This window comes from Botryllus schlosseri, chromosome 1 (assembly GCF_051294905.1).
Source record: "Botryllus schlosseri isolate E-star chromosome 1, Bs_hap1, whole genome shotgun sequence".
Classification (NCBI taxonomy): Eukaryota; Metazoa; Chordata; class Ascidiacea; order Stolidobranchia; family Styelidae; genus Botryllus; species Botryllus schlosseri.
Genome location: NC_137236.1, coordinates 9,809,822 through 9,833,568, shown reverse-complemented (window position 1 = coordinate 9,833,568; position 23,747 = coordinate 9,809,822). Strand labels below are relative to the sequence as shown.

General features: G+C 39.8%; 1 protein-coding gene across 2 annotated transcripts in view; it reads left to right on the top strand.

Moving 5' to 3' along the window:
* The window catches only part of LOC145454155 (uncharacterized), a 90,192-nt gene that overhangs the window by 41,389 nt on the left and 25,056 nt on the right, over positions 1-23,747 (top strand). The window contains exons 10-15 of one of the 2 annotated variants that reach the window (XM_080332258.1): positions 3,066-3,230; positions 6,263-6,396; positions 6,461-6,555; positions 9,688-9,859; positions 15,800-15,885; positions 16,420-17,262. In XM_080332258.1, coding sequence (XP_080188384.1) covers positions 3,066-3,230; positions 6,263-6,396; positions 6,461-6,555; positions 9,688-9,859; positions 15,800-15,885; positions 16,420-16,523 — 756 coding nt within the window. In that variant the 3' untranslated portion in view covers positions 16,524-17,262. Of the gene's footprint in view, positions 1-3,065; positions 3,231-6,262; positions 6,397-6,460; positions 6,556-9,687; positions 9,860-15,799; positions 15,886-16,419; positions 17,263-23,747 lie in introns of those variants that run through there. The other variant, XM_080332207.1, reaches the window with a different exon arrangement.

The window sequence follows — 23,747 nt, the reverse complement described above, 5'->3', positions numbered from 1 at the left end:
TATTGGTATGATAGGAGCTGTAATAAACTCCGACGTCCTCCTGGTACATGTGTTTGAATGTGTGCTCATAACTTGCGCTAAATAAGTGTCACTGGATTATTATAGTCTTTATGTTTGATTCGAAACCACATATTCATAAATCTGACTTTGGTAGACAGCGCGAGCTCACTGATAGCAATCACAACAGGTGGTTTAATGGCAAGCAAGGTTATGACTGCTCATAAGAGAATTTTGAAGCATGACATTCTGACTAGACAGTGAACAATATCAATGGATAGGAGGTAAATCGCGCAGCGCGCGAACGTATTTTCAGTTGGACTCGACTTCGCAACCCTCCCCTCACACCACCACCCCAAGGGCGGACCCATCCGCTTGAAAACCACTGATCTCTAGAGGCGGTCGCGGGGCCAAGAAAATCGTCTGGCGATCCCGGCTGTCTGAACAGTGTGTACTGTCTACCAGGGTTGTAATGACTCGGGTCATGACTCGACTCGAATCATTGCGCAGCACTCGAACCAAGTCATACCACTCGACACGTCGACACTCAGACGGCTAATACCGACATTTCATTGCAATTTCGAAAAATAGTATAGTAACCACCAGTGTTGGGATCAAGTCACGACCTTCGAGTCCCCCCGAGTCATCTCAAGTCATTGCAGATTTTCCAAAGGTGACTCGAGTCAAGTCAAATAACTCGATTTTTGGAGTTGACTCGAGTCAAGTCGAGTCAAGTCACAATTCAAGTCAAATTGATTTTTTGAAGGGCCAGTGATAATTCAGACTCATAACATTTTGCCAGCTGTGTGAAAGACAGAATAATTATCCATTTATCTTGAATAAAATAACGAATATAAGGTTAAATATACATGCAAAAAGGCGTGTATCGCACCCACACACGTAGAACTGCTAATAAAATACGTGAGTAACTGTATAGTTATATGCTACAGTCTGTTATTATCGACCAAAATAGAGGATAGAATACGAAGCCTAGAGAAGTTTAAACAAATTGATATGGTACAATACAATACCCATCTACACATCCGTGAGAATATAAACGGATTGACTATATTCATTCGATTTAAAACATACAAGAGGGTTGATAAAGGTGAGCACTGCGCAATATAAGCAGTGATCCGTCTACGAAAAGGAGATACGTTGCTATTAAGCTACTACTAATGTGTCAACGTAAGCTATGATCATTTAGTTTCCGGCCAATTTATTTGTGATGTAACAATGGAGGACCAGTGAAACGTACAATCAGTGAATGACTGGTTGCTCTCACCGGGGTGACACCGGCGTAGCGCGAATACTCCGAACAATTATTTGACCCCATTTACTTATTGACGACTTGAAATTGACTCGTAAATTTTGCTCCGAGTCACGAGTCAATCCACATTTCTGAAGCGCCGAGTCAAGTCAAGTCAAGTCATTTTTCCGAAGTGACTCGAGTCAAGTCAAGTCATACGAAAAAGTTGACTCGAGTCTTACTCGAGTCAAGTCAGGACTCGAGTCATCCCAACACTGGTAACCACACTATTATGATTTTGTCTACTGGTACTGGTACTTGAAAATGTGACCAGAAACTGCTAATAGTGATGAAATTAGTCTATTATAAATGCAAAGCATTCGATATCACCAAACAGAGTTATAGAAAGTAGGTTCAACAAGACTGACTGGAAACTGAACAGTCAAAACAATAACTTGGACTCAGGCTCGAGTTATAATATCATGACTCGGACTCGGCGGAATTGCATTCGGACTTGACTCGGTGTTGAACTGGAAGTAACTCGACTTGACTCAAGTCAAAACTATAAAAGTGAGAAGGACTTGTGACTCGGAGCTTTGTACCTTGGATGCAACCCGTCTGAAAAAATGTCTTCCATGATGGAGCACGTATCTACTAAACGTTACAGTTATGTGATGGAAATGATTTTACAATTATAGCACTTTTTAAGACAATTAGCCTAAAGTGAAATAAACGATAGAAATCAGTCTTTGCCTTTTACCTACCGAAATCATTTTAAATAATATGCTTTGACACCATAGGCATGATCAAGCAGAAATTGAGAGATGTAAATAGTGTAGTTTCACGACTTTCGCTGACGCCTATGCTTGACTTGTTTATTTTCGATGACATGAATATAAAATTCATGGTATTGATCATTTCTTTTAGTCACCCACTCATTTGTTCGGTCAATATATTGGGTTTGGGGATAGGGTATTGCCAGCTCAATATGTAAGTAGGTGACATGGAGCGATTTGTTAGAAGTGATGGATGGCAGAGTCGTGTTAAGTGTGTACTCTGCGCATTAAGGTCTATGTGACTGACGCTCTGATAAATAGGTTCCACTTCTCAGAATATCCGACTGTTGTGTTGTTTGATGAGGTGTTGAACTCTGCTTGCCTCGCGGGCCGGATTCAGATTTTCAGACCGCTCGCGGGCCGGATTAGTCAAATGATTCTAAAATGTTGCCTCAAAATCCATGTTTTTTTTTCACTTGAATACCATGTTAACAAGCCTTAGCAACGCCTTTTTTTCGCAAACTGTGGAATTGACAAAATTACAATGGGCACCTTTTGAGTCAAAAAAGCTGCAGCAGTGTAATATCAAATATTTGAATTATATCTCGCGATCATTTTATTCTCCATTTAATCTGCGTATTGCGGCTTCGCATCGGCGTTTTCGTTTCTGCGAAGAATTATTTTTGCTTCAATTTTCCCAACCCTCTGACATCAGTGTGTACCTTCTACGTTTCTTGAATCGGGTGTCAATGCCAGCAACTTGGTTCCTAATGGGGAGTAGTGGAACTGTAACACCGCGGTCGGGTGGTTTAATGTGACCTATGAACATACTCGACATTTGTTGTGTTGAGGGGCTATTTAATGAAAGTATTTCTTCCTGAAATCTAAACATTCGTCAAATATGTGCTGGATTAATTCACGTAATATTTTCATTTACTCGAACTTGTTCGCGGGCCGGATGAGGTCCGCGGGCCATATGTTTGACAGCCCGGGATTAGAGGAAATCGTCATCTGTAAAAGTAGAGGAGCAATTTATTTTACAGGTGCACTCGTATAGAATTCGCTACGAGAACAGCAATATCACCTACTTCGAGGGTAACACACAGCTTGGCGACTTCCAAATCTACTTCAGTGCGATCCAGTTTTATCAGCCGAACCAGAAACTAAAAACGGAATGCCGTTTCCACTTCTACGTGGCGAGTACAAAGGTTCGTGCTATTTAATAACTGGTTGCTGCCTGTATTACAGGGGGAGGGTGAGCAATTATTTTTCTCCGTGGGCCAAATGAGAAGCAGAAAATACGTTGGCGGGCCAAGTCAAAATTTTAGCTGTATTCTCTACCGTATTAATAGTATTTCTAAATTGAAAGCAGAGAATGACACTGGTAATAAATGCTTCTCAGTGTTGATATTATGAATGAGAAAGTGACGGTTAATTAAATAATTATTTACCGTTATATTTGTAACAATGTTAAACATGACATATTTTGAACTCTCGTTACACCGCTATCAGCTTTTTTTTCTATCAAGAAATTAAAATGAATTTGGGATACTACAAATCCTATTGCTTTGGTCACTGCCTTCGGAACAGCGTTCAGTTTGGTAAAATAGCCTTGTTGTTGTGTTAAGCTTGCAGTCCTTCTAAAATTCGCCCTCTCTGAACGAGCGTATGTCTTCGTGTGTTGGCATAAGACCGACTTAAATTACACTCCCTAAAGACGGCGACCTGCTCGGCAGGAACTACTAAAAATACGGGTTTACTCCTGACTCTAAATATTTAGTGTTCGAAACCTACTTTGAATTCCAACTGTCGGCCGTGTTTTTCCACATGCCCGTTCATTCTTTATGGGTGTTAATGACTCGTAGTAATTACGGGCATTAATTGACTTGTTTTACGAATTAGGGATTTGGCAAAAAAGGGGTTTTGTGTCTTCTTGTGACTCTGATTGTTACGAAATAATTTGCTACCTCGGCAATATTGTGAATCCGGATTACGCAATCGCATGCGAGGTACGTAGGCTCGTAATTTCGGCATATTAAAGAACTAGACAGGCTTAAAAGCAAGCGAATTTTCAGTTCAGTTTATACAGACTATGGTTTTATTCCGCGCAGTAATATTGAGTAGGTTTCCTGTTTGAATTCCAAGCAACTTTGCGCAGGCCGCATATAACAGAATCGCGGGCCGCATTGGGCCCGCGGGCCACACATTGTCCAGGTCTGCTTTAGTAGATATCCTGCTTGTGACGGGCGTCGGGCTATACTCTCTACTAAGACCAATTAGTTATGACATCACAAAAATTTCATGTTATTTTGTGACATCAAGACCCACAATTTAAAATATTCAACTCGATACATTTTTGATCACCATTTTTATAACTTTGCTGGGTCATGATGCATTTCTTTATTAGCACCTAGAAATAAGAATAATTTTATTCATTTCGATTTTAACTGAAGTAGTCTGTATAAAACTGCTTCGCTATTTCACCTGCATAGTAACCCCATCCATAGTAATACCATCATGGTTCAGTGGCATAACGATTAACTTGTGGCAAAAGTGGAAGGAGAAGAATGATTTAGCCTAACTGTGCTTGGTTTCAGTTCGTGAAACCCTCCAAATCAGTGATTCCCAACCGCGGCTTCGAGAGCTGCATACGTCTTCCGTTGACGTTTGAAAATCCTACAAAAATGATGAATAATCAATGTATAACAACAAAAAATTAGATTCATTTTCAAAAAGTGCCGTTGCTTGGCTTGGAGTCTAAAGTTTGTAATTAAGGGTGGAGACCAATTTCTCTGCTGTCGAGTAGCGATTCTCTACTCAGCAACGATTTCGTTACTCAAGTCACGCCAAAAAGTATACTCACAATCAAATGCGTTGGGATCAGCACTCATAGTTAAGTCAGCTTGTGCCCAGACTTAAGTTCAGGCGGTGTGACAACATACTTTCCAACGGTATATGGCCATCACACCAATGGATCATTTGATGCATACAACAGGCTGAACTTCAACTTTATTGATGAGTTTTTTGCCCATTATGAAAATGTTTTCAAATCTTATTGCAGTTAATGTGGCCACTGCCTCTAGTCATTTTCAACTGGAGTTGCTAGACATGCAGTCAGATATCGAGCTCAAGTATTATTTAAAAGTGTGGACTTACTGGAATTTTGCAGTCAAGTCCATACGGAACCTATCACAACTTGATTACCAATGACCAAATAAACGATTCTCTATTGTGATCAACTTGCGTATGTAAAGCACTTTTCGACAAAATGGTCAGAATGAAAAATCAAAAGAGCAATCGATTGACCGATGCCACCTCAAGCAGCTACTGCCTACTGCATTCTCTGCAATCACGCTTCGCTTTGACACGCTTCTTAAAGCTCAAAGCCAATGCCAAGTTGGACATTAAATTGATTTGTGTATATTTTTTCTTGTTAGTGTTGCTATCCGTTGGTACGTGATTTCATGCTCCATAATATTTGGTATACCTTTGGTGAGTGTATTCGTGCGGCCCCAAACGTACTCTGAAATTTGAAATGCGGCTCCGAGACACCAAAAAAGTTAGGGAACCAATGCTCCAAATGAACCGATATTGTAATATCAAGTATGCGAATTAATATTTTACTGTCTTCATTAGTATTCTGAAATATTGAATCACTCAACACCAAAAATATTTGATATTGAAAACGTCCAAGGATGATTACAGTTTAGTCGGGATCAACTATGTTGCTCTCATTGAGCACAATATATACTCGAACTCAATATAATATTGCGGCTTCAGAAAATGAAGTCCTTTACAGAGCTCCCTTATATCAATATGGAATCAATTTCAGACATGCAATGTGTGGATGCTAAGTTATGATTGTACGCTTTCTTTCTATATCACTGCTATTATGGACGTTCTACAATTAATTTCACGCGATGCCTTTGAGCACTTGCCATCGATGGATGCATTTTATTTAGCAGAAAGGATAGTGTTGAAGGAGACGCAGAAGGAGATAAACTCTCAACGCATATTAACAAGCACCGTGACTCCAAAATTCGATACTTGAGATCTGAAGGCGCGTGTCGTTACAGTCGACTATATGTGATTCCCGTCTATATGTAGCATAATATATTTCAAGTATTATGAATATATCTAATTGTGAACTGTCTATCAATGCCTAATTTTATCCTATGAAATACTTTATTATTCTCACGGAAAATACCGGTGACTCAATTCAGTAAATTATTTTACGAAGGTGTGGAATTCCAAACATCCCTCCAAGCTTCGAAGGTTATCAGAATCGACATCTTCTTACGGTTATAGAAATGCTGAATACATAATTGACGGATCGCCTGCCCGAGTACTTTTCGGATATGTATTACTTTCACGGTAACTAATTGCACTGTATTAATTTTCTGTCCGCGTTCACCATATCACCGTAATCTTACTGCAGAGAAAGCGGGATGAATTATTCGCAATCCGAGCTAGATGCGGTGGCGGACTCGGTTTTACAAAGTGTTTACACCTATCAATATGAACTAATAAAAGGTATGGGTCTACACATACTGTGATCAAATTTCTACAACGCCAACTGTTATTATATCTTACCGCGGTGGGGTATAGCGGAGCTATTTGGGATGCAGCAATGGTACTGATGAAAATGCAAAAGTCCGGTTCGCACAGTGGGAAGCAGTGGTTTGAAAAATTTTTCTCGCCGCGTACCACCGCGAGGTTCTATGGCAGGGGTGTCAAACTCAATTCGGGTCGCGGGCCGGATTCAGACCTTCAAATGTCTCGCGGGCCGGATCAGTAAAATGTGTTTCAACACACATAAAAATGAAGTTACTGGCTTATTGCATACACGTACAGTTTACTGAGTAAACATACTAACGTTGCGGGGATAAGCTATACCCCTCGAATATACGTCTTGTCCGCCCTTCGCGATACGTACCTTCTCCCGAAATTTCGTGGCCAGGACAGTCTTCTTTCCGACCATCGACGGCGCACCGTCAGTAGCCAGGCTGATGGCACGGGACCAGACTACCCCCACCCTGTTAAGCGCTCCAACGAGTGCGATGAAAATATCACTCGCTGTTGTAGTGTCGGTCATGGGAAGGAATTGAAGCAATTCCTCAGTAATTTGTAACGACGGATCAACACCCCTAATAAATATGGCCAGTTGGGTAACATCTGTGACATCGATGCTCTCATCGATCGCCACTGAAAATGCGATATATATATTATGTTTTAATTCTGTCTTTTAATTCGCTTTCCAAGTCATTTGATAGGTCAGCTATTCTATTTGCGACCGTGTTTCTTGAAAGGCTGATATTGGCAAATGCGTGCCGCTTTTCATGGCACACTACCTCCGCAGCCTTCAACATGCACGTTTTTACCACCTCTCCATCAGCATATGGCCTGGATGCCGGAACCAACTCATAAGGCAGCTTGCCATCACAGATGCTTCAGCTATATCCCGGCCGCGGGTAAAGGTGGATTGCTGATCTTCAGGCGGGCCCTAAGTATTTTTATTTCGTCACTTCGTGAATGTCCTTTGAAATCTCCGTATTTCCTTTTATGGTGAGTCTCGTAGTGGCGTCGAATATTATATTCTTTGAGGACAGAAACTTGCTGATTACTAACCAAGCATACTGGTTTCGCGTCCACCTCTATGAATGAAAAACTCTCGGTCCATTTTTGTTTGAATATTCGGCACTCGGTATCCACTCGTTTAATTTTCCCCATTTTCGGAATGTGAATTTACCAGCCACGAATATCGTGATAAAATAATAACTGGGTCGGTTAGGAATATGACTGTCGTCATGTCGATACAATCTCCAGTGCCCCACGCTGAGATAAGAGCTCGCAATTTGTCGCAAACCAACTAAGTGTAATTTCGTTCGGTCGTCACTTGTGTCACCAGCGGGCGAGATGCGATGTCAACGACAAGCGTATCACCATCCGGCTGATGCCAGTCACTCGAATTTGCAACTGTGTACTGTTCATTCCTGCTGATTAGCAGCATTCATACGTAACAATTGAAAGCAACGCGCTACAACGCGTCTGACTGATTGCTGTCGTAATGTTATATGATAAATACAAACCGTTGCTAAAACTGAGCAATCTTAGCATGCGTCTTCTTCAATTATCCAGAAATGGTCTGGCGGGCCGGATGAAATGGCTTCGCGGGCCAGATGCGGCCCGCGGGCCGTATGTTTGACACCCCTGTTCTATGGTTTTGATACATACCAAGAAGTTAACGAAAAACCCAACTTTAGTCGAAACGTATATAACCTACAGGGTTATTAGCATTGGCGGATTAGCAAATAACACGGGACAGAAATTTGGAAAGAAAGGTGGTCCACGAGCTATTCCGTCCATGTTTAATAAATTACGGACACTAACACGGCGTAGGCGGAGTCTAATAAAGCTGTGCTACAAGTCGGCAACTACGGAATGAAATGAAGAATATCGGCCTGATCTAAATGACTATTTATTAGTTGACAAACAATAAAAACACCACAAACAAACAAGGCAACATCTAAGGTGATTGTTGCAATTGTTTTTTCTTTCACAAACTGATCAAGGCGGGTTGCGACTAAGTGGAATGACGCATATAAGTATAAAATTATGCATTCCTTGAAGACATTTCTTGCATTAAAACTAATGGCGCTCTTGAAGACAGTAACTTTACTTAAAAATAAACGTTTATACTGCGTACCAACTGAATTGACTTCGTGTACATCTAACGGTATGAGTACCAAAGGTTGTGACGCTATGTATGCGTATCATAATTATGTCAAATTCTGTCTCAGTGCAAGTATTAGTGGGGCATGATGAATCTTTTGAATAGAACTATTCATTCCTCGAAAACGATCACTAACCTGTTCTAGTCCATCATCAAGAGCTGCGATTGGTCAGTGCAGATTGATCCCAAAGCAGGCCAGAGCCCGACAGGTACAAGTAGGGTTGCATTTAAAACAGCCGATGTTTTGAAACACTTTGTTTAAAACATGTCTTAAATAGTGTATTAAACAAGGACAAGTAAAATAATTACAAAATTGTGTTTTCTTTCAAGTTGTAAAGTTATGCCATAAATTGTGTAATTACATTCCAAAAAACATGTTGTATGAGCCTACGGTCAATTACCACCCGATTTAGCTGACGCGTATTGATGTGGGATGGTTGGAACCCTCAAAATCGGTTCAATAGTTATGGTACAGATATTTCGTCAAAGGAGCTATGTTTACACTATAATAAATGCAATCCTCAATGTTAATAAATTATGACGTCACAATTGAGTAATGGTGAATAAACAATAAAAAAACATGCTTAGGGCCTCGTTTTAAACGTGTTTGTTTTAAATTGATTTTTGTTTTAAATGCAACCCTGGGTACACGCACATAGGGGGGGGGGTCGATTGCAGATCAACGTGGAGACCGCGCTTGTCCATATATAGCTCGAACCGGATCTGGAAATAAAAAGTCCAGCATGACTCCCACTTTTGGTCTCACCTTAGTGTGACATTCGTTATATATTATAATTCAGACAAATAGCTATAATTGCGCGCTCGCACTGAGTTTGGTAAGTTGGTATAACTACTTTTATCAAACTGTTGTCCAAGCAGATAAATTGCGGACAAGTGAATCATGTTAATCGGTCTATTTGCTCACACTACAGCTCAGTCTGACTCTGAAACTGTCACGGTGCCAGTGACATTCGACGATGGATCAATCAATAAATTGAACGAAAAAATCCCAACGGAAATGAGATCTCTGGTTCAAAGCGGATTTTTACAATTTCGAGCGTACAATGTCTACGGTTATGCAAATGCCCTTTGTCCGGGTGTCAGGTAGGTGTTGTTTTAGTTCTATTACCCATGTCTTCAATTATCAAGTTATCTGAAGCATCCGTATTCAGCTATTGTTATCACATACCTAAAAGCGCAGCTTTGTTATTCTGAATATTTTTCTACTACGTTTTATTTTCATATTTGCATATATTCAACCTCTCTCCTCATGACAAGTCTCACCATACCCAGTGACAATATTCCATATTAAGCTCTGTAGGTACGATGGGAGTCCACGGTGGCATGACGACAGATTTGTAAACGATCTATAATTTGACATAAGAATTATGTTGACACCCTGACCGGGTCAGACCAAAGAGCTGATCTGTAAAACTTGTATCCGTGTTTCCCCGCTTGGCATTCACCATTTCTGGGATAAATGACCGGGTTTTGCAGGACTTAGAAAGCCTTGAATTAAGATTTATAACGTATAACTGTCTAATATATTGGTATATACCACTATAGCAGTGTTGGGATGACTCGAGTCATGACTTGACTCGAGTCAGACTCGATTCACCTTTTTCGTATGACTTGACTTGACTCGGCGTTTCAGACATGTGGATTGACTCTTGACTCGGAGCAAAATTCACGAGTCAATTTCAAGTCATCAAGTAAAAATCACCTTATCTTGCATCTTGTTCGGATTGTTCGCCAAACTTTTGTGTAACCCATGAGAGCGACCGATCATTCAATCATCGTGCGTTTTACTAGGCCCCCAATATTCTCTCACAAAGATATTGTCCACAAACGGAGTGTTCGAAGCTACAGCTTACGTTGTCGTGTACTAGTAGGCTAGTAAAGTAATTTAATAGCCAAACGTATATTTGTGTTTTCTGTTCGTACCTTGACCGAACCTCAAATTTTATTGAAATAGTAATCGAATATAGTTTATATACTCCTCAACCATTGGCTCAGACTCGAATTGTATCATATCAATATGTATAAATGGGTAATGTATTTCATCTTCTCAATTTGTTTCTCTATACTCTATCTTGACCAGTAACTATAAAATGAGGCTATGCAATTACTTACGTAGTTCAACAGTTCTACGTTTATGTGAGCGATACAGCACCTTATTGCATGTATATTCAACTCCATATATTCGTTCATCGGTTCAGAATCAATGATCAATCAATCTGTTATTCAGAGACCTAGCGAAATGCAATGACATGATCATGCTTCATACTTCTAAAAGGCAACTTGACTTGAATTTTGACTTGACTTGTGACTTGACTTGACTTGACTCGACTTGACTCGAGTCAGCTCCAAAAATTGACTGACTTGACTTGACTCGAGTCATTATCGAAAATCGATTGACTTGACTTGACTCGAGTCAAAATGTGCAATGACTCGAAATGACTCGTGACTCGAAGGAAGTGACTTGATCCCAACACTGGTATATAGTAATATTCCTATGATGAAGACACGATCAGGAAAAGACGAGCAAGCAATAATAGAACAAATCCGAATTCAACTTCCTGAAATCGTCAAGTCATGTCTTGCTGAGATCAACTCAGCAAATGCTTCTGAATCTGCTGCTCTGAAAGCTACTCTATCAGATATTAAACTATCACTAGATTCAATGAAGAAAGAGCTTATAAAAGTACAAGAAAGTCATGAATTCATTGCCTCCAAGTTTGATGACTTCGAGAAACAACTTGAGAACAACACTGCAACAATAAAGAAAAATGAAGAGATTATAGAAACCCAAAAAGGACAGATCCAACTCCTGAGAAGGAGAACTGAAGAGATGGACAGGAAAGCGAGATTAGACCTGCTAGAATTCCATGGTATTCCTGTTAGCTCAACAGAGGACACAGACTCACTGGTTATGGATGTCATAGCAAAAATCACCTCATTGGATGACAGTAATTGTATGAGCTTTTAGCGCAGGAAATTCAAATCGAGCGATGCAAAAGCGAAGCCTCCTCCAATCATTGTCAAATTTACTTCGCGCAAAATTAGAACCAACATTTATGAATCTCGTTCCAAGCTTCGGCCAGCAGAGAATAGCCCTCATAAAGATACACCTAAGGTTTTCATTGTTGAAAATCGTACAGAAAAAAACCGAAACTTACTCTTTGAGGCAAGAGACCTGAAGAAAGCGCTTTGATACGCATACCTATGGATCAACAACGGTAAAGTGCTTATAAGGAAAAACCAAAACAGTACAGATCTCCAAATAAACAGTATGGAGGACTTGAATAAGATGAGTAAGAAGTCCAGCCACTGAATCCACTGCATCCGGAGAAATTATTTTTAAGAAAACCTTTCATACAATGGCTTCTCCAACGCATTATTTGCCTGATCCTAATGCGGATCAAAATGATACCGATGATGGCATAAGTTTTATAAATTCCCTACCATGTCAGGAATTATCTCCGGACAACCTGAAAGAAATTGGAAGAAAACTGACTATCATGCATATGAATGTGCGATCATTGCCAAAACATCGCAATGATATTTGTACGATGCTGTCCTCCATGCAAAGGACACCTTGCATACTTACTATAACTGAGACTAGACTAAAAGCGACTTCATTTGAAGATGTTGATCTACCCAACTTTCACTTTTCAGCACTCGCCCTCCAGTACAAATGCAGGCGGAGTCGGTATCTATGTCGAAGATGGATATACATATATTCCCGGTACCACGTATCAACTCAACTGCCCATATGTTGATGAAGTATGGACTGAGGTTACATTAAACCCCAACAACTCAATATCCTATGTCAATGGTGTACTTTATCGGCACCCCTCTGGTTGCTTGACAAATTTTTTAGCCCTGTTTGAAAAATCGATTGAAAAACTAACCCATATGAGGCAAAAATTCATCATATTGGGTGATATCAATTTGAATCTAGTGAACGACACGATGCATACCAGACGGTACGAAAATTGCATCAACTCATTCGGTGCAGCCCAACTAATACCACTTCCGACTCGAGTTACAACACACTTCCAGACACTACTGGATCACATCATCACACATATCACTGATGTGGAACTTGGAGCAGCAACTCTTGCCTATGAAATTTATGACCATTACCCAATCCTCTGCGAACTAGACCTTGTGCGAAAGACTTCTCCCCCCAACTATACACTACGAAGGGACCGAAGCAATTTGTCCAAAGATAACCTGCTACTTGATGCGTATGACAAGTCCAGTAATTTTGTAGATGTCTCTAACACTGCTGACTCAACCCTACTTAACATCAAGTTCAATAACTTTGTTCAAGACGTCAGAACCCTTATTGATTTCCATGCACCACTTCAAAGAATTACAAGACGCAAGCACAAACTCCATCTCAAACCTTGGCTCACACCAGGCATCCTACACTGTAAAAATTATTCTTGTTAATAAACAAGAAAAAACATGCTAGACTCGATTACAAGCTTACAGGCTTTTTCTAGTAACTCAGTTACAAGCTGACAAGCTAAATCTTGTTACCTGAATACAAGCCCCTAGCTTGTAAATCTCTTTTTTTCTCTCTCTCATTATTCCTAAACCTTGCACCTGCACTGGCAGTACTATAAAGCGGAAAGACCCAGTGCATTCGGTGGCCATGACTGTTAACAAATCTATAGCAAAAGGCTCATTTATTTACAGCCAATTAACAACTGCAGCAGATCAGCAGGCAATATATACAGGCTCAAGCACAGTATGGACAATAAACAGCAGCACTAGAAAAGGCAATTGTGCAAAAGCAATGTTTGCATGACTCGGCCTGCAGAAGACCCAGCACGCTAACTCGAATATTCAGGCAAGAAGCAATAATATTGAAGAGGTAAAAGGTTTTAAGGCAAGCTCATGAGCGTGTCAACTAAAGACAGCATGCTGCTGCTGAAGAAGATGAATTGTTTGACAATATCTCGTGTAGTTTTGAAAGGAAATTATCAAGTCCAGTACAAACCTATTCCATGACTATTTATACTTTACGGCGTCAAAACTGTCAAGTAATGAAGTATGCTGAAAACATAATCACTTAACGCAGAATCTACTTTAGCATCCCAAAAAGGCAAAACTACTTCATAACGGACCAATTTGGATATCAATGATCAACTCAATTTCAAAACTGCACATCAATTTTTATCACACATTGAAGCGACTGCAGACGGCATACGCAGCGTTTCGATTTTTGCAATGCAGATGGACAAGAAATGTAGAGTGTTATTCGCACCACGCGCGAACTGGATATTGAATACCCAGTGCAGTGACAGAATGAGAGCCAAAGCATATGTAAAATCTACTACGTCATTTATCACTAGCCCGTCGAAGTGCACCGTCCACTTGGTGTCTTGAGTGTCAAGATGTATGATTGGGTAGGGTGATGCTGAATTATCCTGAAACAAAGAGGGCACACAACTGTATACTGAAAGGCAAGGAGAGTATGAAATTATATAGCGTATATTACTACCAGAATAATGGTTGACGTATCAGGTCAAAATGATGACTATTGTGCATCTTCTTGCCTTAAATACGCTTCTACAGTATATAGATAATATAGATATGAATTACTTCTACACATATCTCACGGACGAATCTAGTAGGGATGGTGTGAACCTCTGAAAGGTTCAGGTTCGTGTGAACGTGAACCTTTTTGAAAGGTTCTGTGTGAACACGAACGTGAACCTCATGACGTCACGTGACGTCATATTGCTAATTTGAACCCATATTTCAATTAGATGATTGCCTATCTATATTAATCTACTGTACACGATGCCGAGCGACGACTCGGGGCCAGTACTGAAGTACATATTGACGTTCGAAACGTCGCCAAGTGTATCAACTGAGGCAAACAAATGATATAATAATCCCACAAAATCAGTATCTTGCGTCGCTTTGCCAACAATTTCGACCTGATCGGACAATGTATTCGGCGTCTGAGTATTGCCACATGGATATTGAGCAGAGTGTAAAATGGGTTTCTATACTTGCTACCGATTAACAAGATATACAGCAGTATAGCCAACACCCCAGTCGCACGGATTTGTTTTTTTTTTATGATACAGTAAACACATGTAGTCAGATTGACCCCGCACGCCTGCTAGATTTTTACATCAGAAGACGATATCAATCTCATTGATTGGTTGAATGAGGATCATTTGCTGACAAAATACAGTGTATGTCGCTCTTGATGTCATGTGATTGCGGCTCAAGCTCACAGCACAGAGACACTAGATATGCACAAACGGAAAGCTGGATATTTCGAGCAAACTTTTGTAACAATACAAGTAAATTTTGGATATACTCAAGAGCATGCTCGTTTGGTGCTGAATGTTTATGTTGCCAGCTCCATGCATAGAGTGGCCCACATTTGAAAGTCAATAAATTTGAACCAACGATGTTGTAGTGAAGTGAAAATTGCAATATATGAAAAAGGTTCACAGTGCAGAACCTACCAAGGTTCTGTTGTGAACCCGAACCTCAAATTTTCCGAGGTTCACACACAGAACACGAACGTGAACCTCACGTTCACACCATCCCTAGAATCTACCCAACACACGTGCGAATCAGTTTCCCAAGTACAACACCAAAAGTAATAAACTTGATGGATTTTCGAATTTAAAAGCTCACTCTTGATCCGAATATGCCATTTCCGTTTCGACTTTCTGTAATGTTTGGCAATTGAAACCTTTGAAAATTCGTGGGCCTTTGCAATCAGGCTATTGCGCCATCAATAATATAAAAATAATAGTAAGACTATGATATCATTGTCATGGCGAAATATATTAGGGAAAAGATTTGTCAAGACGCTGCAACGATCAGCATTTTCCGTACGAGTTATATTTTCTTGAGACTTCCGCGGGCCACACAAAACGGTGTCCATGGCCGTTGTTTGGCCACCCCCGGTCTAGTTGATCATCCCTTACGAAATTTAAACCGCTATTTCATGAACACACGTGACCAACTTTTCATATTTAACTACGTTGCGTTCTGTAGGGTGACGAGCATGCAACCGGAATATGTCTGTGTGGGTGGAGTTTCGAATGACATCTCTCAATTCGGCACATGTGGTGATTTCGCAGGTATCTAATTGCCACGTATTATTATTTTTAATAATTGGCAAGGCGCAGTGTTACCACGGCAAGAATTTTTGCCAGATTTTCATTGTAATGAGCATGGAAGCTTAAAATGTGTGATTTGTCGGAAAATCGTTTTCCTTACCTCGGTCGCATATTCTGAGGCAAACTATTATAGTGACGTGGCGGGCTTTTCTGATATCAGATATGTCGACCTTATACAGTCACGAGTGACATGACTCCATTTCGATCTCGGTTGGGCTGTCGTATATAAAAGTATTCTATTGGCAGTATTGACTACAACTCAGTTATCAATGGTAGTGACCTTTGTGTTGACCCTTTTTATTAATTTAAACCAAATATATCCATTTACAAAAACAGAGCGAGTCAATTTAACTCACACATCTCCGCAAATTGATACACATATAATAATTATTGTGAACATATTTGTAAATTTAGAAAGGTGTTATTATGTATTTTAGTATGAGTTTCCATTTCGCACCAATATTAGCCTATATCCTATTCTGAACTGTTTTACAGGATGGTATGGCTCTGGAAGCGAATTACTCTTCCCCACTCGTCCGACTACGTATGGTCATTCACTTGAAGATATCCGTTCCACTATATTGATATTTTATCGTTGACGTAGTGTATTCATGGTTGTGAGATATAGCACGCAGATTTAGAATGAAATTACGATCTCGATCATTTTTGTTTCCTGTGGGGTTGCATTTAAAACAAAAATCAATTTATAACAAACATGTTTAAAACAAGGCCCTAATTTAAAACATGTTGCTTATTGTTTTTTGTTGTTTGTTTTCAAGCCATGACGCCACGAATATGCAATTGTGACGTCAGAGTGGATTGACATTGACAATTGAAAATATAAGGTAAATATAGCTCATTTGACGAAATATCTGTACTATCAATGTTGAACCGACTATTTTGAGGGTTTTAACCATCCCATATCGATATCCGTCGGCTATATCGGGTGGTAATTGTCCGTAGTCTCATAAAATATGTTTTTGGAAAGTATTTACACAATTATGGCATAATTTTACAACTCAAAAAAACACAATTTTGTATTTTAAAGGCCTATGTTTAAAACACTGTTTAAAACATGTTTAAAACAAGGTGTTTTAAAACACCGTTTGTTTCAAATGCAACCCCAGTTTCCTCGTTCTCGCAAAAGTATGGAATAGTGGTTGAATGGGATGAATAATGATGTATTTAAATTGATAACAATATTTCAAGCTAAACATGAAGTTGTTTCATATATTCTATATTTATGATGGGGTATATTTTTAACAATTAGAAACATGAGAATGTAGGTTCCCTGCTGGCCTCAAATCTCAAATAAAGCATCTTATGGTGGAGCTCTTATGCGTTCGTTATTTCACTGTCACTTTAGCACGGATGGTCATCCTGTTAGTCTCGCCAACATAAGGATGCCATGACAGGTTGGATGGATGTGTTTATTTATTTAGCACATATGGGATGATTCTAAACGGCACATTTGTTTCGAGAAAGTGCATTGGCGCATCCGACATAACATGCATATCAGGCTGCTTATCTAGTAACCTATATATAGTCTACTCGGCACTATTCAATTAGAATCACCAATTAGTGTCCTGTCTCTACTGTGTGGATCTTGATTATTTGTGGTTTGAAATTAAAGCACACGTTGTTTCGTTCATATTTCCGTATTTGAAATGTATCGCAATAGTTTTATTCAAATGACAATATATATTTAGAAGTGTGGTTCTCAAAAAATTTTCGACACCCCCTTTGATGACAGCGAAAATTTTCGCGCCCCTCTTATCGTCATATCAAAATATATTAAAAAGTGCAACTAGATTGCTTGCAAAGCCAATTGATTGTTTTGTGGCGTGGAAGGGGTTATGAGTGTTGAGACACTTCTCAAATTTGGAATTCGGTTTATTAGCAGGTGAATATAATTTAGGGTTACCATATTTTGGAATTCTGAAAAGAGGACACTCAAAAAACGGTAATTTTTTCACACTTTGCGGTCGGTTGACAAAAAAAAAGGTCAACTTTCTGGCTCAGCGCCCAAAATACCGTTTCTTCCTTTACATTGTCAAGTGGTTGACTAAAAAAAGGTCAACTTTCCGCCCAACTCCCGAAATACCCGCCGGAGCGTCACTTCGGTGCTGATTTACGGCATATCAGTCCAAATTTGCTGTAAATATGACCGAAATTCTTAAAATGAGGACAAAATCTCAAAAAAGAGGACAGAAGCGCGTCCTCCGAGGACACATTCAAAAAAGTCCAGAAAGAAGACAAATTCTCTTAAAAAGAGGACGTATTGTAACCCTAATATAATTATACGATCTGGCGGTAAATTTCCTGTTGGATATTCTGTTAAACATATAATCATATGCAATGGTGACACGTAGCACATAAATATTTTAGCGATTTTGGTACCTAAACTCTTCTACTATCCAAATTGAGCTTAAACGTAACTGACCATCATAAGCCAAATCAAAAGCCAATGGCACAGCAACACGCATTCACCAGTTTCACTTCATTCAGGGACATCTTCTGATTAGTGCAAGGTTTGATATCAGTCAAAATCTAGCATCAGTGTGTGGATTGTGGATTGTACGACACAATTATGACATTTGAAGTCGAAATATAATTAGGATTATTGTTGAAAATTTTAGCACAAATTACACTCATTCCTAGTTCAAGAAACATTATTTATCTCAGACGGTTTCGTGCCTCCCCTCAGATGCTTTCACGCCCGTAACGAAAAAATACCATGTAGTGTAATTGTATTTTCGGAAAATAGACGGCGATGCTACACTTGCTTTTAAATTTAAACATGTATGTTCTCCAGACAAAAGAACTTAAACTAATTAGAACTCTAAGTAATGATACTGCGAATTCATCGGGAAATACCAATACTATACTTCAAAAAGCGGAAAATGTATTCCATGTCTTTTGTCGAGACAATTTTAACGGTGGTCGGCTAAAACAGGTCTAACGCTCAAAAAAGTCAGAGCACACTTTTCCAGATTTGGACACGCCATGGGCTTCTAGATTACGATCTGATGGGAAATGCTAGATTGCGAATTAATAGTTTCAAGCGTTATGATGGGCCATATTTACTGTGATGAAATATGTCATATGGGCGACAATGAAGGGCGAAGAGAATCACGCAACCTGCTACCTAAATAGTATTCACTTCCGTGAAAACATAGTTTTAACTCCATATCTACTTTGCGTGAAGCGCGACGTAAATTCTGGCTTTCACTTGAATTTTCTTAAAAATAAAAGTTACAACTCCGTGAAAACAGCCCGAGAATTCCCCAGTTTCTATTTCTGATTGGAGGGATACAGTACTTCCACTTGACAAATTGAAGATAACGAAATGTAAGTAAGTAGATCACAAAATATTACGAAATAGAAGTAGAAGTAGCAAAAATTCGATGTACTTTAGTAAGTACCAGAAATAGATGAAAACTACTTGAGTACCTACGAAAAAGTAGAAGTACGTCGTTACTGTCATATGACTCGAGTCATAGTGTTATGACTCGAGTCCGAGTCCAAGTCACAGCATTGAAGTCATGTTCAACTTATGTTCTCAATCCTGCTAGGGCGATATCGAATTCCTTGCTTGCCAAGCATGCGTATTTTGTCCCTACCAGAGTCTTGGCACATGTATATTTAGGCAGATAACGGACAGTTCCTGGCCCGATTTACCGATGCTACAGATAGATAAGACAGGCCGCCAATATGATAACTTAACTAATCGTAGAACTTTATCAAATATCTGTCTTGTCGTCAGTCTGATACATCAAAAATACAAGCCTTCAGTTTTTATTACGAGCACATCGACGACAGCTCACAAATAGCTTATAGATAACCAACGAATTCACGTGTAGATATTAGCTGATAGAGAATCAACATATGCATGTTTATGTAGATGCAGAGGTACAGTTTTTCTTTCACATTATCAGGTAGTTGACTTAAAAAAGGTCAACTTTCCTGCTCAGCTCACGAAATAGCCACCTGAGCGTTACTTCAGTGCTGATTTACTGTATCTTAGTCGAATTTGCACTACATTTACCAAAAATTCTCAAAAAAGAGGACAAAATCTCAAAAAGGATGCTCATAAAAGAACTTGAATTCGAATTTTACCGGCTGCCTCGTGATATGGTTATATTGTGTAAAAATATGATTCATAACAAATTTGACTCAATTCCAACTAGAAGAACGAAGTCATTAGGGTTTGTTTGTTTGTTTTGTGCTATTTATGGTGTTTGTCGACTACTATGGTCATTTACACCAGGCCGATATTCTTCTTATTTTCCTTAACGGCCGACTTACAGCACGGCCCACCTCTAGGCTTTTGTAATACACCGCTGACGCGGATGAGGTGGTGAGGAAGAGCCTAGATAAACCTCCAACACTTAGGTATCGGAATTCTGAAGTCGACATCGGTCGGACTCGAACCCGCACCCATTGGTGTTGCAGCCGCAGATCATACCACTGCGCTATATCGCCACTCAAGTTAATATGTAATAATATTATATGAAATAATTTCTCACTAAAAATACTCTATTTATTTTCAAATCCAAAATGTTCTCCTCTCATATCATTGATTCTATTTTTCAAAATTAAGCCAGTATTCCTTTTATGTACCATAATAATTTTAAAAAATAGCCACCCAGTAGAATAAAAAAGAAGTTATTTTTGAACCGCCCTAATGTACAAACATTACGCAACATTAGCCATTCATTATCACTCACGTGCAAAATGCACATACCTAACAAAACGTCAAATGGACGGAGGGTATTGTGTGTTTTCACAGACAGCAGATCAAATCAATGAGTTACACTTAAAAAATACTAAAGTGAAAGGGAGATCCTCAGATATGTTAAAGCGGCAGGGACTTATAATAAATCCACATCTACTGAATACACGTTGCACTGGTGCACTAGATGCAGGAATTGCCCAGCATTTTTGAACCACACTGAAGAGCATTGAATACTCATTATTTCTAGTCGCCCAAAATGCAAAGCATCATCCCCTTCAAATCCGCACATGAGCTTATCAGTCTCTTGCAAGTACTTGACCATCTGAGTCATTTCATTGGCTCTAATTGAACTTGGTTTCGATTGATGGATTGTATAGTCTTGAGTACTTTGATTGCGGAGGATCTACTACCTCTTCATCACTGGATGATTTTGTGCAATGCATTGCTACTATGTACCATTGTCTGTTACTTTTACGGCGGCATATCTTATATCAGACGAGTGCAACGAAAGCAGTGGTGACAAATAGCGATGTCGGCAGAACTCGTCAGATGCGTTGATCTAACCATTACGATTCGCAAATTAATCATCTTCAAGTCATATGAAATAAGCCGAGTCAATGACTTGGGTACGTGCGTAATGACTCGAGTACAAGTCGAGTCAATCCAAATATTGACTCGAGTCGAGTCGAGTCATTTTCCCATTTCAAGAAAATGACTCGAGTCAAGTCGAGTCACAAAAAAATCGTGACTCGAGTCATTACAGCCCTGTATACGAGCGGCTTAAACTGCCGAGCTGGACTATTTAGCGCTCGTCATTTCGGTGCCTGAGCAGTAACTATATAAATGCCAAACGTTTTGGCCAACATGCGGCGGTTATTAAATTTCAAGGTTTCATCACCGCCAATCATTTGGGCAGCGCACACCTCGCACGGAGTCGCATGCTGCCTGAAATGTTATCTCTGGGACTCTAGAACAGTGGTTCCCAAGTGCGGCCCCGAGGGCCGCATGCGGCCCTCAGATAGCCTTCTTGCGGCCCCAAAAATATAATAAGAAATCGATTTATGAAAAAAAAATATTTAAATTTAGAAAATAGTCTTGCTTGGAGTATAGACTGCTAACGTTACGTCACTGCTGTTTCAATGCAATGTGCCCTAATTTTCCAGTTGAATGAGGAGTAGCTATAGATATAAATAGGTCTTGATAACTTTCAAAACCGGAAAAAAATCATGAAAAATGGTAAATTTTTCCCACTTCGTGGTGGCTTGACTAAAAAAGAAAAAGAGGCCCAACTCCTGGAAAATACAGTTTTTATTTCACATTAACAGGTGGTTGACTGAAAAAAAACGTCAACTTTCCGGTCCAGCTCCCGAAATAGCCGCCATGACGTTCCTACAAGGCTGAATTAATTTATATCAGTCGAATTTGGCCCTATATGTAACCAAAATTCTTAAAAAAGAAGACAAAATCTCAAAAAAATAATACATTTGGACGTCCTCCGACTACACTTTGAAAAAAAAAATCAAAAAAGAGGACAAATCATTCTAAAAGTGGACGTAACGGTAACCCTATGATAACTAGATGCACAACACGTGACTCACGGCTGAATACGCCGAGATCCAGTTTTGCTTAGCCGGCTAAAAGCAGCATAATTGATTGTCCTATAGTCAGGGCCGTAACAGCCGCACCCCAAACCTCCCCCCAATTGAGGGGGCCCAAAATTATTACGTGAATTAGCATAAATTATGGAGTATTTTTTGAAAATTCATGCAACTTTTTCAAAACTTTTTCGCGCTAGGCGCGATTTCAATTCGCCACATATCTTGATTATTGGATAGGCTACCCTTCCCCAAGAAAAAATACGCAAGATTTATAGAAATGGGCATATCAGCGTTGGCCATGACTGCATCACAACGCACCAAGACATATACAGTTTTATGGCATGTAACATGTTACTCCAAGAAGTGTGTCAGAAAGATAGGCAGCGAGAAAGGCCTGGCCGTAAAGGACTGCTTTTCTGCTGACCAAAAACTTCGTTATATAAACAAAATGCATATAGGTTTAATTGTCCATAAAGGCGCCTAAATGACTGGCGACGAATGTTCTTGTCTTGGCAATCTGAACGTCACAAGACAAGTACCATCCCGCATGAAAGAAAATTATATGCCAGTGAAGAATACCGATCTGAAATCGTGTGATCTTTCAGTTTAGTACGTTTAGGCAATTCTACATTTTTTGATATAGCAGACAGTAGGTCACGAAATAACATCATCTAAAGAAGTTATACCTGGGGGTCCGCCCGCCCGAAGATGTTTAACTTTACGGGGTTTGCAGTTGCAAAGACACCTCTCACTCAGCTCTACCGGTAAATCTGATTACGTGGGCAAAGAGGACAACCATGCAATTTCCGATCTTATTCACCTATTTTATCATGAATTATCGAAATATTCGCGCGTCGCGCTGTCTCACTAAACAGTACAACTTTAATTTAGTGGCAAAGGCAAACAACGTGATGCGGGGTCAGTTTATCACCCTATGGTAGCCCGGGGTCATGACGAAGTGCTGTTACTTTCCTGCCAACGGATATACCATTATACCCCCGGAGAGGTTTAATTACTATTGAGGGGGCCCATACCTTTTCAAACACACCTCACTCAGCTCTACCGGTAAATCATAATACGTGAACAGAGACAGGATGAAAATTGATAGCATGCAATTCCCGATCATATTGACCGATTCAGTCATGAAACTAAAGAAATTTTTAGCGCTTCGCGCGTTTAGGCGAGCAAAGATGATTCACTCAACGGACACCCAATGCAGCAGATAAAGTAGGGTAAACAGTGTACAGTTTTGATATCTCGCCAGCGCCATAAAACTACTCCGAAATAGCCATGATGACTGTTTGGGTCCGTTTCATAGCCGTAGTATTCGTGCGGCCCCGACTGTACTCTGAAATTCTAAATTTGGCCCTCAGACGGAAAAAGTTTGGGAACCACTGGCGTAGACGGTTAAATCCACGGTCTTCGACGCGAAAAGCTGTAAACGACTCTCGGCGGTCGACTCAGCAAACTCAAAACCATAAAATCAC